An 18,340-nucleotide genomic window follows, 5' to 3' on the forward strand; every position below is an offset into this window, starting at 1 on the left:
ACGGTGGGCCAGAGGGCGGAGGAGCGCGTGCCCATACGTGTGCGCACACCATATTTCTGGTGCACTTCCGGGTCGGAGGAGCACCGGAAATAGCTTGTGTGCATGTGCATGGGCCTCCTACGAACCGGATGTGCACCGGAAATAACGCTTGCGCATGTGCACAAGCTATTTCCGGTGCTCCTCTGACCCAGAAGTGGGCAGCCGCACAGCGCCGGTAAGCGCGGGCGGCAGGAGTTGCTGCGGGCCGGATAAACGAGTCCCTCGGGCCTTAGTTTGGGGACCCCTGAGCTAGAGGGAAAGTTGATGGGTTACAGGGGTTGTCTTCGCTGTAGGGGGAAAGCAACAAGCTTTAAGGAAATATTGTAAGGGGTGATCCTTTTGCCGCTTGTCTTCTCTTGTATATTGTTTACTACAAAGCTTGATGACTGAGCTCTTTAGCAATGAAACATCTGATTTCCGAAACAACATCTGAGCACTGAACTATGGGTATATCACAAGTGGACTGGTATATCACAAGTATTTACTGCGTTTTCAATTGTTCCAAGATAAAAATCTACAGTGGTGCCTCGCAAGACGAAATTAATTCGTTCCGCAAGTTTTTTCTTATTGCGAGTTTTTCGTCTTGTGAAGCACGGTTGCTCCGAAGGCTGGTGGCGGGAGGAGGTCTCTCCGCCCCACCGGCAGTCTTCGGACAGGTACGGGAACAGAGGGGAAGGCGCGCAGCGCTTCTCCTCTGTTCCCGGGGCTTGTGGTGGGAGGAGGGTTTTTCTTCCCTACCGCCAACATTCAGAACAGCATTCTGAATGTTGGCGGTGGGAAGGAAAACCCTCCTCCCACCGCAAGTCTTCAGGACAGCCATCCGAAGGCTGGCGCGGGGAGGAGGTCTCTCTGCCCCACCGCAGGCCTTCGGAGGAGGTCCGAGGACAGTGGGGAAGACGCGCTGCGCTTCCCCGCTGTCCCGGAGATTTCCCTATGGGCTTTCGTCTTGCGAAGGAAGCCCATAGGGAAATTCGTTTTGCGAAGTGCCTCCAAAACGGAAAACCCTTTCGTCTAGCGGGTTTTCCGTCTTGCGAGGCGTTCGTCTTGCGGGGCACCACTGTATTTTGGAAAGAGAAGAAATGAGCACTGAAGCACTGGATCTATTACAAGCGAACTCTTTTTTTTACTGCGTTTTCTATTGTTTAAGATTCAACCTATTTGGGAAAAAACTACTTTTGCCATGTTTAAGGATGTAAATAATTTTCAGCAGAACCTGTTTAGGAAATTAGCTTCCAGTCATTAACAGAAGATAAATTTTAGGGAGTGCATGAATGTAAACCAGCCTATATAACAGGAGTGGCAAATAATCATCATCATCAGTCCTTTTTTCAAAAACAAAGATTAGGGGTATTCTCATTTTGACTCAAGAAAATCACCATTTTATAGTTCAGATCAGGAAAAATAAATACAATAAACGGATAAAAGTACAAAGATTCACAAAATGTTTAGGAGAATGCGTACTCCTGCATCCCTCCAGAAAAAGCACTGATTATTGTTATTATTAACCTGAGGACTGTATACACCCTGGGATGTATATGCTAGAGTGTCGCCACCCACAGTCTCTCTCTCACACACCCATACATGTGTGTATACACAAACTTCCCTCACTGCCCAGCTCTGTGTCTATGGTCTCACTCCCATTTTTCTGCCACCATCAAAATTGGAGAAGATTTACAGAGGGGGAGAGTGGGGCAGAAGAATGGCTAGATGGGCTGGGAGTTAGCCACTACTGTTTGAGAAATAAGAATGAGAACAAAAAGCTTCTGTGAATTGCACACCCACCCACACTGAAAGCTCAGCCCTCTGGCTAGTCTTTTTATATCAGATTTGAAAATCTGTGAGCTGAGCTGTTTGTGTGAGTTAAAAGAGTTTCCTCTCTGTGTGAGTTCCCCTCACCTTCCTTTGCTACTTACTCATCAGCCTTTGTGAAGTTCTAATGCATGCGTTCACCAGGAGATGGGGGTCTCCTGGCTTAATGCAAACAGATGTGTTTTGTGTTTACTTTTCCTTTTTCCCTTTCATCCTTATCAAAGATACCACACTTGTCAGCCATTTCCTGCTGTGCTTCTGGTTTTTAGGTTGGGATAAAGCAAGGTAGCATTTTCTGCAGAGACCATGGATAGTTCTGGCTTTCAGAAAGGTTTAGGCCACAATTGTGTCAATTGTCCTTTGTAAAAAAATAAAATAATAATCAAAGATCTGGAAATAAAAATAAGAACTCCTAAAGCAGGCTAGGAAATTAACTTTTGCTTTAAAAAGTTCATGTCACAAGGCATGTGTTTTTTTTTGAAGTATTATGTAGAGCGTGTTGAATTTTCCAGCTTTCAGATTCCCAAAATGAGGAGCGCTAAAAAGGGTTGTAACATAACTTGGGAATTGAAGATATATTTGGGTTAAATCAATATAATTTAGTATTGCCTGGGAAGTAAAATGTTTGTAAAATTGTGTAGAAAAAATGATTTTCAAGTACTTGTGTTTATATTTTATAGTATTACTAATTTTATTTAGCATTACCTGACATTTTCAGAAGGTAAAAATAAAAATTCCCTGAAAGCAGTTTATGTGCTTCTTCATTAAAAACAGACTTAGCAAGCTAAATGTTGTCCAGTCACAAAAGTAATACCAGATTTGAATTACTCACACGCCAAAATTAAAGACCCCCTCACTGAAGAAATTGCAAAAAAATGAGTCCAGGGGTCAGCAAACTTTTTCAGCAGGGGGCCAGGCCACTGTCCCTAAGGCCTTGTGGGGGGCCAGACTATATTTTGGAAAAAAATATGAACAAATTCCTATGCCCCACAAATAACTCAGAGATGCATTTTAAATAAAAGGACACATTCTACTCATGGAAAAACACGCTGATTCCTGGACCATCCGCGGGCCAGATTTAGAAAGCGATTGGGCTGGATCCGGCCCCTGGGCCTTAGTTTGCCTACCCATGGTTTAGCCCCTAAAATGACACGCCCCACAGGATAGTTGGCTGGTTTAATCTAAAGAGAACTGACAGAATACCCCAGGAAAATGTAACTAGATTGGATACAGAGGCTTGCGTGTTCTCTTTGTCAGGCTTGGGAGGTTGAAGGGGTTGGTGTTCAGCTGAACTCTCACAAAAGGCCTGTTGGTTATCTGTGGACAGAGGAGATGTGAAGATGCTGCAGTGGTGGGGTTTGGGGGCTGCACTCCTTTTTTGTATGTGTCTGTTTTGGGTGTGCATATTGTGCTTGGTGCAGGATCCATGTCAGCGAGGGCCAGGCAGTGTTAGAAAATTTGGCGGGGGGCGGAGATGGGACAATTTTTTTTGCAAGATTGCCAAAAAAAAAAGCAGCAAAAAAAAGGGGACACAGGTGGCGCTGTGGGTTAAACCACAGAGCCTAGAGCTTGCCTATCAGAAGTTTGGCGGTTCGAATCCCTGCGACGGGGTGAGCTCCCGTTGCTCGGCCCCTGCTCCTGCCAACCTAGCAGTTCGAAAGCACGTCAAAGTGCAAGTAGATCAATAGGTACCGCTCAGGCGGGAAGGTAAACGGTGTTTCCGTGCGCTGCTCTGGTTTGCCAGAAGCGGCTTAGTCATGCTGGCCACATGACCCGGAAGCTGTACCCCAGCTCCCTCGGCCAATAAAGCGAGATGAGCGCCACAACCCCAGAGTCGGTCACAACTGGACCTATTGGTCAGGGGTCCCTTTACCTTTAGCAAAATTCCAGAGTGCGGCACTTCACTTTCTCCAAGAGAAGTGGATGGCTGCTGTTCATTCTGATGCGGCAAAGTGGGTGGGAACCGTCCATGTGGACAGTGTAGATAACGGTGACCAAGTCCTCGGGACCTCCGTCGTTGCCGATCAAGCTTGCTCATGTATGGTTAGTCTCTTGGATTTGTGTGTTTGCCACAAAATTATAGAAAAGTAATCAGCTTTTAGAAGTTTTGGGTAGCTGTTTGGGCTTTCTGCTTGGCAACACCAAGCCATTGGATTCCAACATGCACATGGAACCAACCCTGGGTGATGTTCTAAGAAGGTGGAGGGTGCAGAGAGAATTCTCAAGAATTCAGAAGCTGCACCAGGAATCCCTGAGAATTCTCTCTGCTTGTTTGTCAGTGCTCACCTTGGCTTCCAGGGTCAGTTTTAAAAATCCAGCAGCGGGTCTGTATTCCAATAGAGAGTGGAAGTTGAAACAGCTGTCTAAATCTTGGTAAGCTTCCCTCTGTTTTGACAGGTGTTTTTAAAGCTAGATCGTAAATGCACGTTCTGCTGTGTAAATGGAGATGACTGTTGTGCTTCTGCCCATGAGAAATATTTTTTTATAATAAAAAGTACCCGCATCAGTTTTGTAGCTATTTTTCACCCTTTTTCTGGCCTTGAGGTCTTGCAAAGTGTACTGGGATGAGGTTAATGCCTGCAATCTCCATGCATCAATGTGGTGATGGTTTATGGTGGCAGAGAAGACAATGTGTCCATGGCTCGTAGTTCTAATGCAGTAGTTCTCTTTTTTCCTCCAGGCCACACTTTCAGAATAAAAATCTGCTCACGTCACACCATTTTTTTTTAATTAATAAGAAATACATTGGGGGAAAACAAACAAACAAACAAATCTCCTCACCGTGCTTGATTTATAAAATGGAACACAACTACTTTATATTATGATCACGAGACACCCAGAAAGTATAAAACAATGCAGCTACATAGGAATGTGAATAGTTCCCAAAAAAAGAATTATAAACTAGCCTCTTATATATGTACTGTTATGCCCCTTTTCCCTTTTGGGGTATCCAAGACCCCATATAGATTCCTTTTGTAGGTTCTCTATTGGTAGGAGAAAATAACAGAGACCAATCAGAGAATATTGAGAAGCAAAGCAGCTAGTAAGCTTTATTAACTGTTGCAACAGGGTGCTCACCCCCTCCCCCGCCACACAGGAGGGAGGAGGAACCCAGAACAATGGTGTGCAAGCCCTTATATAGACTTTTGAAATTGCTACCCTGTAGCTCAAGACCACCCCCCCAATACATCATACATACATCAAAGAAGGGATGTAGCCCAAGACCACCCCACAGATAACATCATACTTACATCACAGAAAAGGTGGTCTACAACAGAAATCTGAGTGCCTTGTTTTTACCCTGTCTGCCAGGTTACCTGTTAATGGTCACTTGACTGGAATACCTGGGGAGCCTGGCCATTCTTTTGTAATGATAATACTTAATTCCTGAGCCAGGTCACAAGCTCACCCTATTCACACCTTAAATGTGCCCTTAAGGCAGGATTTGTGAGGACAGAGACAATAGGGAGGTTTCTGCATTTCCTTCGACCTTGTGGAGAAATATTTGAGGTAAGTGAAAGAGTCAAAATGGCTTTAGGACTTTTCCTGTGGGTTTTGGATGTGGTTTATATATTTATATATGTGTTTGCTTGGTACATTTATGAACATTTATTTTATATATATATAAGACCTAAAAATTCTTATAACAGTACCTTACGTACGTAAGCTCAATGAGAGGCGTGAGCTTGCTTTGGCTGGGTAATCTCATTTATATGGTGAGATTGTCCTCAGTATCTAATTTTGAAAAGGTGTCTATCCATATTCAGCAAACAAAAAAAATGGGACTTGTTACTATAGTATAAACTGTAGTATATTGTATAATACAACAGTGAAATGTTCAAATGCTCAGTTGCCCTTGAATCTTCCCACCACCCTTGCTATCTGCTCCTGCCACACCAGTATGGTGCGCCACAACCTTTGAGAACCACTGCTCTAATGGGTGAGCTCCATGCATTCGTGCATGGGTTTCTTTAGGGGGGTGGTAATAATAATAATAATAATAATAATAATAATAATAATAATAATTTATTTATTTATTTATACCCCGCCCTTCCCGGTTCAAAAACCGGGTTCAGGGCAGCTAACAACAAATTTAAAACACTTAATTATAAAAGCAGCATAAAATACAGTATAAGAAGTGGAGTTTGGATTGGATATCCCGCTTTATCACTACCCTAAGGAGTCTCAAAGCGGCTAATATTCTCCTTTCCCTTCCTCCCTCACAACAAACACTCTGTGGGGTGAGAGGGGCTGAGAGACTTCAGAGAAGTGTGACTGGCCCAAGGTCACCCAGCAGCTGCATGTGGAGGAGCAGAGACGCGAACCCGGTTCCCCAGATTACAAGTCTACCGCTCTTAACCACTACACCACACTGGCTTTCGTGTATAAAAACATGAATAACAATAAAATTCAAAAATCAATTTAGGGGAAATAAGCATTAGATAATCCCCAGGGCTAGCTGGCTGAATTGGTCCTACTTGGGCCAGCGAGGAGGCCAGGGGAGAATTAGCTGTGGGGTCTCAGAGTGGGTGATCTTCATAAAAGGGGAGGGGGAGGGAAGAGAAGGGAAATAAAAGATCACGCTGAATTCAGATTAAAGGCCAGGCGGACTAGCTCTGTCTTGCAGGCCCGACGGAAGGAGGTTCAATCCTGAAGGGCCCTAGTCTCATAGGACAGAGCATTCCACCAGGTAGGAGCCATCACTGAAAAGTCCCTGGCCCTGGTGTGGGATAGTCTGACTTCCTTAGGGCCCGGGACCTCTAAACTATGGTTATCCATGGACCTTAAGGTCCTCTGTGGGGCATACCAGGAGAGGCGGTCCCGTAGATACGAGGGCCCTAAGCCACAAAGGGCTTTAAAGGTCAAGACCAGAACCTTGAACCTGACCCTATACTCCACCGGGAGCCAGTGCAGCTGGTAAAGCACTGGGTGAATATGCTCCCATGGCAGGGACCCCGTGAGGAGCCTCGCTGCAGCATTCTGCACCCGCTGGAGTTTGTGGGACAGTTTCAAGTATCTTCTGTGACCCGAATAATGTTACAGTGGACCCTCCGGATACGAACTTAACTCGTTCCGGGGGTCCGTCCGCAACCCAAAAAGGCCTCAACAAGAGGTGCCGCTTCTGCACATGCGCGCGAGGCGAAACCCAGAAGTATACACTTCCGGGTTTGCTGCGTTCACAACCCGAAAGTTACGTTACCCGAAGGTAGTGTAACCCAAGGTAGCACTGTACTTCAGAATGAAAGAAGAGCCCTGCAGGATCAGACCAAAGGCCCATCTATTCTGGCATCCTGTTTCCCACCAGATTGTCTATTAATGGGAAGACCACAGGCAGGACATGAAGACAATAGCCCTCTCCTCCTGTTATTCCCCAGAGGCTGGTATTCAGAGACATGCAGTCTGTGATCCTGGAGGTAGCTTTTAACTCTCCTGACTAGTAGCCATTGACAGCCTTGTTTTCTTATGGCCCAGTCTTGGGGTCCAGTCATACATTACAGTTCCACAATGAGACTTCAGTTGCACTGGAATATTGCACCCTGGTTTTCCACCTCGAGCTTTTGAGATCACTAGAGCATTTTTCCCTCTGAAAAAACAAGTTTGAATGGCTCTCACTTTGGCCTCATGCTGTGCGGCAGTAAATAAGCTGAACTGGCACCCAGCTGGTTTGCTTGTGGGGAGCTCAAAAATAAACAACCTTTGCTTGGGGGCAGCGGGGTAAAACGCATACTTGTGTGGCGGAAATTGCGATGAAATCTATAGCTGCTTTTGCTGAAGGGGAAGCAAAACTGATCAGACCTAGCACACTGTGTAAACGAGTTCGGAAATTCATTACAAAGATAACAGTTGCCTCTCGCTCACTCAAGACTTCCTTCCTGTTTCATCACCTTCTCAGCTTCATCTTCTCTGTAGAAATGCTCCTGTTTAGGCTGTTGATCGGTTCATCTGTTCCAAAGAGCGCTCTCTTGTGTGTTGCAGTTTTAATATCACTACAGATGGGTGATTTATTTCCCCTCTACCCTCTCTAGACTGAGAAGTGGGGCAGGGCACAATCCTATCTTTGTGCCTCTGGAGATTCAGCGTATCATATATGTGTAGCGGGGAAACTGGGCTCAGATGATGCTAATTCCCTCCTCTTTGGGGGTCTTCCTGTTCAGGCTTACAGCCTCTTCTATGTTGTCAGCTGTCATACAGAGCCCTCGTTCCACATGGATTTTGAGTTTGTTTGGTGGTGGTAGTTTTTAAAGCCACAGTTTCCCCCGCATAATCTCATTACGTGCTAATTTTGGCTCTGCCTGGCTTCCTCATTTTTCCACCCCCCAGGCAGGGGACTCATTTTGAAAAGAGGGAGACTGCTAACATCAACACTGGTCAGGAATGAAGGTGCTGTAGCCCCTCTGATAATTTTCATTGTTTTTCTCTTTTTTCAGCACCTTCTATTTTGGGGGAGACTCAATGCAAAACATATGCCACATTCAGCCTGTCAGCTGTCTAGCTCACCATGTCTTCCCCACATAGTCGCAGCCAATTCAGACCTCATTATGTGGTTAGGGTTCCTTGGGCAATATCCCAGACTCTACGCTTGCCTTGAGGCTTTCCACACCTGAAAAACAGCAGCAGTTGTAAAACTCTCACCCGAAGCGAAATTTCAACACACCTGTGTGGCAGATGTCCTGTACCTGGTGTTTCATTATGTTGTCCCTTACTCCATCCCATTGGGGGGGGGGAATGTGATGTACATATTGCCTCATAATGATTGTTTCTAGGTGGGGGTACATGACCAAACAATGCTTTCCAGCATATAATAAGCATGTTACTTTTTCTTCCCTAGCTTGCTGGAGTTGCCTTTCTTGGGGCTGGTCTTTGGGCCTGGAGTGAAAAGGTAAGAAAAGTGTGACTCGTTGCTATAGAGAATTGAGCTGCTTCTCATTGAGGAGGTGCAAGGGGTCTTACACAGCACATACACTCATCCTTTACTCATTGGCCTTTCTTGTTGAAGGACAGAAATCCCAACTAGCACCGCTTTTCTGCCTCCAGCCTTATTTTCACGAGTGTGCTGCAAAAGCAGCTACTTATCTGGGGGGATGCAAAGAGCCTTGCAGCAGAATCCTGCATATCAGAAAGTCCAACAGGGACTTCTTCTAGGGAAGAAACCTTAGGTTGGAACCCTCTATACAATTCCTGGGAGCAAGTTCCTTTTGGCTTACTTCTGAATATGCTGTCAGGCCCCAGCTAGGCATTTAAGGGGAAGCCATGCCATCTCATCACTTCCACACCCAACCTGGGCTGCTGATTTTGGTGGAGGTAATATCTATATCCTGCCTCCCTCTTGGGTGACTTTGGCCATATGGCTGTTACTGGGGCAGATCTCCCGTGTTGCTTTGAATCAAAGCTTGGGAGAGTAGATACCTAGCTTCCTCAATTTATTGTTAGCTGGCATGTCTTGCCTAATTCTGCACTGGCTTCTCTTCCACCCCACCCCACCCGCATGCGATGAGGTGCTGCAGAAGAGATTTTGATACCAGGAGGTCTGCTACGGCAAAATTAAGCAGCAAGGTTGGAAACGTAATCTTGTGTTTGAATATCAACCAAACACCTTCAGCTTCTAGGGCAGCGCTTCTCAACCTTTTTCTGTCTCTCTGAGCCACACTTTCAGAAAAAGAGCTGCTCACATCACACCGAATTTTTTCATTCATAAGAAACACATTGGGAAGCAAAAAGAAACAACTCCTAGCTGTGCTTGATTTGTAAAATGGAACACAACTGCTTTATAATATGATCATGGGACGTCCAGAAAGTGTAAAACAATGCAGCTACATAAGAACATGAGGCATTAAAAAACCCCAACACTAATTATAAAAGATCCTCTAACATATGTATACCTTAAGTATGTTTGAGAGGTGTGAGCTTTCTTTTGCCGGGTAATCTCATTTATATTAGGCCTAATTTGAAGCAAACACAAGAAGCCTTTCTCTTTTCTGCGCTTTCATATTTGTCAGGGTTAAAAATCCCTGCTCACAACAGTATGTCATGGACAACTGTATAAGAGTAGCCCATACTCTTGCAGAGAGGCGTAGATACTGTTTCTGGTTGTATATCCAAGAAAAAGTATTTGGTTTCTACGCTACAATGTCCTATACTACATTGTTACGTTTCTTTGTCCTTGACTTTTTCTGCCACACTTGCCATCCTTGCCTGCCATACCCTTTGAGCACCACGGCTTTAGTCTATATGAAAATTTAGTTTCAGCAAGGGAAAACCACAAGTTCTGTGTTTGAATGAAAAAGCAGAGATTCCTGCTCCCCCTTCTGCACTCCTGTTGCCTTTGTGGGGCTTGGTTTGAAGATGATAAAGCACAGCCCTTTTGCCTAACATCCTTTCTGAATTCCTTGTGCTAAGGTAATCCTTTTTTAAATGGGGCCCTCTTTTACATGATTGTAGGTTCTGAATTTGTTAGACATGCTGGCTGTTCTGCAGTTAACCATAGGGTGATGATGAGATTTGCAGGTCAGGGCGGGGAAAAAGGAGGCAAGGGGATATTTGGTGCATTTACATTTAACTTCTAAATGATAGGCTATTTCTGAAGCTTCACGCAAAATGGGCAGAGTTCCAGAAAAAAAATAGTTGCTATGGTACCCTTTCTCCTCCAAGGACTGACTTAACACACACACAAGTTCTGTAGGAGGGAAGCATCATATGGCTATTACTCACACCAAAAATCAGCAGCCCAGATTTGGCCATTTTAATTGGGCAGGCTGTTGATCTTCAGGACCTTGGAACCTGAAATTGTTTTCTTGCGCTTAGTAATGACGATGTTTTATTGCATTTAATGAGAGTTTTAATGTTTTGGGCTTTGGGTTTTCTGGTTTTGCTATTTGTATTCAGCTGCTAAGTTTAATTAGTCAGCCTGCTTTATGCTACCCCTCACCCGCAAACTGTTCCCAGGTAAATAGTCTCATGGAGAAAATACAACCCGTGAACTGCTGATCTTGGGATACTTTGCTGTGATTTGTTGCCACTCCAAAGGCACCTTCTGAACCATTGCAACCATAGAAATTGCCGTGGAGTATATTCAGGCAGTGGGTTTATAAATGTATCATTAGGAGAGTGCGGCAGGGATGAAGACAGGAAGAGAAGCAATTCTGAATGAGAAAATGGGGATGTTCCATTTCCAAACTATGGGCATTTTTACCTGTGATATTATGATGGGTAGTATGCAATGGTTCTTCAACATCAACTTCATTGGACGGGTCGTGTTGTGCAGATGCCTGATTATCGTCTTCCAAAGCAACTACTCTATTCCGAACTTAAAAATGGAAAGCGTAATGCTGGTGGTTAACGAAAGAGATTTAAGGACTGTCACATGGCAAATTTTAAAAATGTAATATAAACACCGACAACTGGGAAACTCTTGCCTGTGAGCGCTCCAATTGGAGAACAGCCTTTACCAAAGGTGAGCTTTGAAGACACTCAAACTCTGGACGCAAGGGAGAAACATGCTAAGAGGAAGGCACGCTTGGCAAATCAACACAGTGATCAACTCCCGCCCGGAAACCAATGTCCCCACTGTGGAAGGACGTGTGGATCCAGAAGTGGCCTCCACAGTCACTTATGGACTGATTGTTAAAACTGTGTTTATGGAAGACATTCTTACCTCTCTCGCCCTGACCTAGCCACTGTGATCCACGCAACGGTCACCTCCAGACTGGATTATTGTAACTCGGTCTACGTGGGGCTGCCCTTGAGACTGACCCAGAAACTCCAGCGGGTGCAGAATGCTGCAGCGAGACTCCTTACGAGGTCTTCGCTGCGAGATCACATTCACCCGGTGCTATACCAGCTACACTGGCTCCCGGTGGAGTACAGGATCAGGTTTAAGGTGCTGGTTTTAACCTTTAAAGCCCTATACGGCCTAGGACCCTCGTACCTACGGGACCGCCTCTCCTGGTATGCCCCACAGAGAAATTTACGGTCTTCAAATAAAAACATCTTGAAGGTCCCAGGCCACAGAGAAGTTAGGCTGGCCTCAACAAAAGCCAGGGCTTTTTCGGCTGTGGCTCCGATCTGGTGGAACACTCTGTCACAAGAGACCAGGGCCCTGCGGGACTTGACATCTTTCCGCAGGGCCTGCAAGACAGAGCTGTTCCACCAGGCCTTTGGCAAGGGCACAGCCTGACTCCCTCCCTCGGCAATCTTTGCGGAGCTCTGGCCCAATGGCTGCCAGTGGCTTGAATTAATTAATTTTATAATGAATGATTTTAGAGTGTTGTTTATGCTGTACTTTTGTACTGTTTTATTGTTGTTAGCCGCCCTGAGCCCGGCTAAGGCTGGGGAGGGCGGGATATAAATAAAATTTATTATTATTATTATTATTATTATTATTATTATTATTATTTGGCTATGAGTGATCGCCAAAGAAGAAGAAGACTTGAGAACAGACATGGGCAGAAGGTAGATTGGGATTTGCTGTCAGCCCTCTGATCCAACAGGGGTCTCCGTATGCTCTCATGCTTTCCAAAGAACACTCAGTGGGCTGGATCAAAAAGTGCCTTTCCGCTTGGGAAAGGTCCCTTTTGCTCACCGAAGGACTCCTGGATATTGCAAAGAGTTTTGCATGGCAAAGGCGAACCCCAACCCAAAGTTGCTTTTCCACTTGTGCAAGGAGAAGAATCACAAAAAACCGCTATGGAGCAGCCACCCTGGTATTAAAGGTTGCGCAAGGCTTTCCAGGGTCTTTCTTTTTCATTGCCACTTCCTGTTATTTGGATCTGTGTGTGTTTTTTTTAAAAAACCAAAGCGCTTCGTGTTGCACAAATGAAACACTTGTCCTATCTCTGCCCACCAAATCTATTCGATGGTACCAGCTTCATCTTGCAACTGCCCCCCTTCTAATGTTTTGGTAGCTGGTGACGTTGGTTTTAAAAGGAAATGCAATGCTAATTCCAACGGGAATTCCCGCGAAGCAGCTCATATTTGAATGATGCTACGAATCACTGTTTGAGAGAACTATCTGCTCACATTTCTTCTTAAATTCTTTCTGAAACTCCTAGTCATTGTGATGTGTCGTCCCCCCCAAAGTTTCAAAAAACTTTACTGAGGGCATGTACCTGATGGGAACACTTCAAACACCTATAAATAAAGGCTTATTTGAAATGTAAATATCCAGATATCAGAAAGATGATAATAATAATAATTAATAATAATAATTAATACCCCAGTGTTGCAGTAAAAAGTTATTACTTTGATAGTTATTTAATCCAACCAGAAATGATGCAGTTTTGTCTCAGGTGCAGGGAAATGACTGCATGGGGGTCTTAGGCTGACAGCTGTGTCCAAATCAGAAATAAAAATCATTTTGCAACTCGTCATTCTGTTAGTGCCACCTAGTGGAAGCCTGCTTGGCTGCAAGGTCCTTAGATTGGTTGGCAGAACCTGATATTTAGGGACGTTTCCTGATGACAAATTCGGGAGTGTGTACCTGACAAAAGAGCTGAGGCCAGCCCAGGCTCCCTTTGTGCACATAGCCATTCGATGCTATTTAAAATATAGTAATTAAAATTATAGTAAATGAAATATAGTAGGTAATTCAAAATATAGTCAGTGAAACGACCTTAAGTCTTATTCAAATGTTTTTCCTCACGGTATGCGGGGTTATTGCAATTAAATATCCTGTGAGGAGATTGACGTAACCCCCACCCCTAACATTTAATGGAAATTAAATTGCACTGAGCCTTTTATGCATACAATGCTTATCCTTCTATGATGCAGGCCTGCTTTTGAATTCTGCTTTGAAGTATATGGTATCCTTGCAGTAGAATGCTAGGAAGCTTTAATTCATTAAAGTCATAACTGATTAGTACAAGGAGCAGGTTCTCACTCTTTCTCGTTTTTGCTTTCTTTTAGGGGGTGCTCTCTGACATATCCAAAATGACCCGCCTCCATGGCTTTGACCCTGTGGTCCTTATCCTGTTTGTTGGCGGAGTAATGTTCATTCTGGGATTTGCTGGCTGTGTGGGAGCCCTGAGGGAGAATATCTGCCTCCTGAAATTTGTAAGTAACTGGATTGTTGGGTGTGTGTTTTGCTAGCCAGGAAGTGTCCCCATCAGTCAGAATTTGGGGTTCATTTATTTCTCTGTGCAATTCTTGTAGAACTAGGTTAAGTGAAAGCATCCCAATTACAGCCAGTATGTTAATCAACACGTTTTAGAGAATTTGTCAGTGAAGGACAACATTACTTCAATTAAGGGATGTTTTGTTTTGTTTTTTGCTTCTGGGGTCTTAGTGTAGCGTAGTGAAAAACTATTCCTAACATTGAGTGTTAGAAGTCTTTAAACGGCTGTCTCCTATAATCTCAAGGATTGTATAAGATTAGATACAATCATATTGTAAGAAACAAAAATCTGCACTTATTCCCGTATGGGGGACACAAGAGCCCTTATAGAGTCCTTTGTAGGTTCTCCATCGGTCAGAGAAAATAACAGAGGCCAACCAGAGAATATGGAGAAGCAAAGCAGCTTGAAAGCCTGATCTTTATTCAACTGTTGCAACAGGGTGCTCCCCTCACACACAGGAAAGGAGGAGAACCCAGAACAAAGGTGTGCCTGCTCTTATATAGACATTTTAAATTCCCTGCCCTGGAGCTCAAGACCACCCCTCACAAACATCATACCTACATCACAGAAAAGGTGGTCTACAACAGAAATTTGAATGTTGTTGTTTTTCCTGTCTGCCAGGTTATCTGATAATGCCTTATCTGATTGTCTTTCCTGGTAGTCTGCCCATTCCTTTGAGATGGTGATTACCCACTTTCTGAGACAACGGGGGAGGCTCCCCCACCCCCTTCCTCCTTGCAGAGAAAACATTTGGTCAGTTTGGGAGTCAAAATGGTTTTAGGGCGGTCTTGCATATGTGGTCCACATATCCATGTACGCACCTCGCCGGCACATTTATGAACATTTATTATATATATAAAACCTTAATTTTTTTATTTCAATTTTTTTTTAAAAAAACCACACATTGAACTACCATTTATTTATTTTATTTACACCCCACCCTTCCTCCTGGATGATCCCAGAGTGGCAAACACAGCAGTCATAAACATTTTAAAAGAACCTTAAAAACAGTTTAAAAACATTGTCAGCAGGTTACCAGGAACAATGTCTTTTAACCATTAAATGCCTGGGTGAACAGGATTGTTTCTAAATTTCTCTTGAAAGTTAGCAATGAGGGAGACAAACTCTGATTCTGAGAACCACAACCTGTCAGACTTACCAGTATTTGTTACTGAGGTGTTAACAAAAATAAAAATAAAAAAGGAGAACTTCTGGGTGTATTTGCTGGGATACATTAACACTGCATGACCTCAAACCTAGAGGAGAGTACTAGTATCTATTAGCTTCCATGAACGAGCATTCCATTCTCAAAATTCTGTAACTACCACTTTCAGCATCATTTTTATCAGAGCAGCTTAAGAAGCCAGTAAGTTTTTGCTGTAAGAGTTTAAAATTTCTGCTTTCCTAGCCACTGTTACCTATATTCAGATTCTCTCCTAGCTCAAATAAGCCCGATATGTGGGTTATCAAAAAGGGTTACCTCTTTTTCCAAATGCATCTATTTTGGACAGTCCAGTTTTCCCTGTCTTGTTTTTTCTGTTTCTTTGTCAAGTATTGTGAATTGCAGCGCAGTGTTTTAGTACTTTTCACAGATTGCTACAAACAAACAATGTGCAGTTATTTCGTGGGAATTTTGTGTGTCTCTTCTAGTTGAGTTTTATCGGGTGTGATATTTGGCGAGTTCTAAATGTAAAGCTTTGTTGGCCTCCTTCAGTGATTTTTCAACTTTCAGGAGCCCTTTCTATTTTGCATTACAGAGGGTTAAGGGGTGTATTCTAGGATACACATGGTGAACTTTCCAAATTTATATGCTGTTATATGAATTAGGATCTATATGTGTATATATGTATATGTATATGTGTGTGTTTGTGTGTATATGTGTGTGTATAGACACACACAAATAATAATCATATGTTTGTGATTATATAAATTTATATGATTTAGATTATTATTACAGTATTATAATATCTATACCACTTTATATTTTTAAGGGGGAAATCCCAAAGCAGTTTACAATACCTTAAAACATCAAATAAAACAACCCAGAGCAAAACATTATTGAAGAAAATCAAATAGAAAGTAATACATTCAAAGCCACACAATAACCAGGAAACTAAAATATTAACTTAAAAGATTTCAAAATAAAAGAAGTTGTAGATAAACTGTCATTTTAAAACAGCATAATTAACAAAGGAATAAAATATTACCACAAGCATATAATATATCTGCTGCTGTTGCTGCCCTGGCAGTTCATGGCAGATGATGACTGTGGAAGCTCAGGCTCAATATCCTGGGTCTGCACTAAGAGACAGCCAAGATGGTTTCTGGCCACTTCAGCAGCCTTGGCTTTTGTAGCTGGAGTCAGTCAGAGCCCCACCCTCTCAGGCCAGGTGGGAAATGGCCTGCAAGGTCTGCAGGTCTTCCAGGACTCACAGCCAATATGGTTAATTAAGATAACTTTACAAAATCTGAGCTATAGGATAGCTCAGATCTAAGGTCTTGCGAGCAGATTTTTCAGTACATTAGATTAAGGCTGTCTAAATGTTGAAACCAACCCCACCCCAAGTCTTGTGCATTAGAGAAGAAGATCAGTAGTGGTCTTTTGGTCATGATCACTGATTGTCTTCTTGAGGGATTTCAAGTTCCCCTAGAACATTGTTGGAGAACTACTGGCTTGCTTCTGTTTTGAGCAGAATCTCATTCTCTCTCCAACCCCCTTCTTTGTTTTGCAGTTCTGTGGCACAATTGTGCTAATATTTGTCCTGGAGTTGGCAGCAGCTGTCCTGGCTTTCTTGTTCCAAGACTGGGTGAGGGACCGGGTGGAGACATTTTTCAAGAACAACATTAAGTCTTACCGAGATGACATTGACCTGCAGAACCTCATTGATTCGTTGCAGAAAATGGTAAGTTGCTTTGAGAAATCTGCTTGGCCTTTTAATGGGGAAAACAGTAGTGAGTTAGGGTCTTTAAAAAGTTCCTGAGAAAGAAAATGAACTGCTTGTTAACCTGAACCATGTACAGTGGTACCTCGGGTTACAGACATTTCAGGTTATATACGCTTCAGGTTACAGACTCCGCTAACCCAGAAATATTACCTCGGGTTAAGAACTTTGCTTCAGGATGAGAACAGAAATCGTGCAGCGCAGCGGCAGCAGGAGGCCCCATTAGCTAAAGTGGTACCTCAGGTTAAGAACAGTTTCAGATTAAGAACAGACCTCCAGAATGAATTAAGTTCTTAACCCGAGGTACCACTGTATGGGATTCCCTGAAGAATTTTACCATGAAGGATGAATGGAAGTTGTGATCTTCTAGAACAGGCTTCCTCAATCTCGGCCCTCCAGATGTTTTTGGCCTTCAACTCCCATGATTCTTAGCTAGCAGGACCAGTGGTCAGGGATGGTGGGAACTGTAGTCTCAAAACATCTGGAAGGCCAAGGTTGAGGAAGCCTGTTTTAGAAGATTTGCCCTAATGTGTTGAATATGCAGAAACCAGTTTACATGGAAGGGGTGTTCAGATATTTGACCACTTCTCTCTACAGCAACACTTATCTCACGTGAACATACTGATTGTACGCTTTATCTCTTGACATAAGACCCCTCTGTCCAGCAGCTGCGCCATCCCAATCAAACAAACAGAAACATAAAATGTGCTCATAGTTTAGTGACAATGGGAATGCTACGTAATTTCCCCCCAAATGCTTCTGTGTATTTTGTTCATAAAACAGGTGTGATAGTTGGGTTTGCCACCCTAGGGAGTGGCTGTACTAAATCTTTTAGAAAAACAAAAAAAACAGTCTTTTTGATTTCCAGGAGATATTATAAGAGGATGCCCTGTTTCAACAAAATCATCTACATCACCCATATGATTCAATGCATGTAATCTCTTTGTCGATTTTTCCGATACAGGTACTAAATCCTTTGGTACATCCCTAGTCTAACAGAGAGTGATTTATCTATTGTAGAATAACTGTTGTGGTGCTCAGGAGCCAAACGACTGGAACCTGAACATATACTTCAACTGCAGTAGCACAAGCAAGAGCCGTGAGAGATGTGGCGTTCCTTTTTCCTGCTGCATCCAAGATCCTGCTGTGAGATATTTCCTGTCTTCTTAGTTCTGTATTAAAACTGGCGCTGGGAAAAAGGAAGTGTTTCCTGAACTGAGCGCGTAAAATGTCCTCTAAAGTCTCGTATGTGTGCTGCTTCGCAAAGGCCCCTTCATACTGATTTAAAATAAGAAATTCATCCAAATCTTGGCATGGTTGATAAGCTATATTGACACCCCTATTTTTCCTCTCTCTTCAGCAAAAGGTTGTGAACACACAGTGTGGCTATGATGTAAGGAATCTGGTGAGTATTTTTGATGTTACTGTTTGTCTCATATA

The 18,340-nt window shown here is 43.4% G+C and overlaps 1 protein-coding gene across 2 annotated transcripts in view; it reads left to right on the plus strand.

Annotated features, from left to right (window-relative positions):
- TSPAN14 (tetraspanin 14) overlaps window positions 1–18,340 on the plus strand; it is a 45,492-nt gene that overhangs the window by 22,152 nt on the left and 5,000 nt on the right. For both annotated transcript variants that reach the window (XM_083740520.1, XM_083740521.1), the window contains exons 3-7: window positions 8,678–8,728; window positions 13,750–13,896; window positions 16,691–16,861; window positions 17,921–18,046; window positions 18,261–18,305. In XM_083740520.1, the coding sequence (XP_083596646.1) occupies window positions 8,678–8,728; window positions 13,750–13,896; window positions 16,691–16,861; window positions 17,921–18,046; window positions 18,261–18,305 (540 nt within the window). The remainder of the gene's footprint in view (window positions 1–8,677; window positions 8,729–13,749; window positions 13,897–16,690; window positions 16,862–17,920; window positions 18,047–18,260; window positions 18,306–18,340) is intronic.

Source organism: Podarcis gaigeae, assembly GCF_964106915.1.
Source record: "Podarcis gaigeae genome assembly, chromosome: 5".
Classification (NCBI taxonomy): Eukaryota; Metazoa; Chordata; class Lepidosauria; order Squamata; family Lacertidae; genus Podarcis; species Podarcis gaigeae.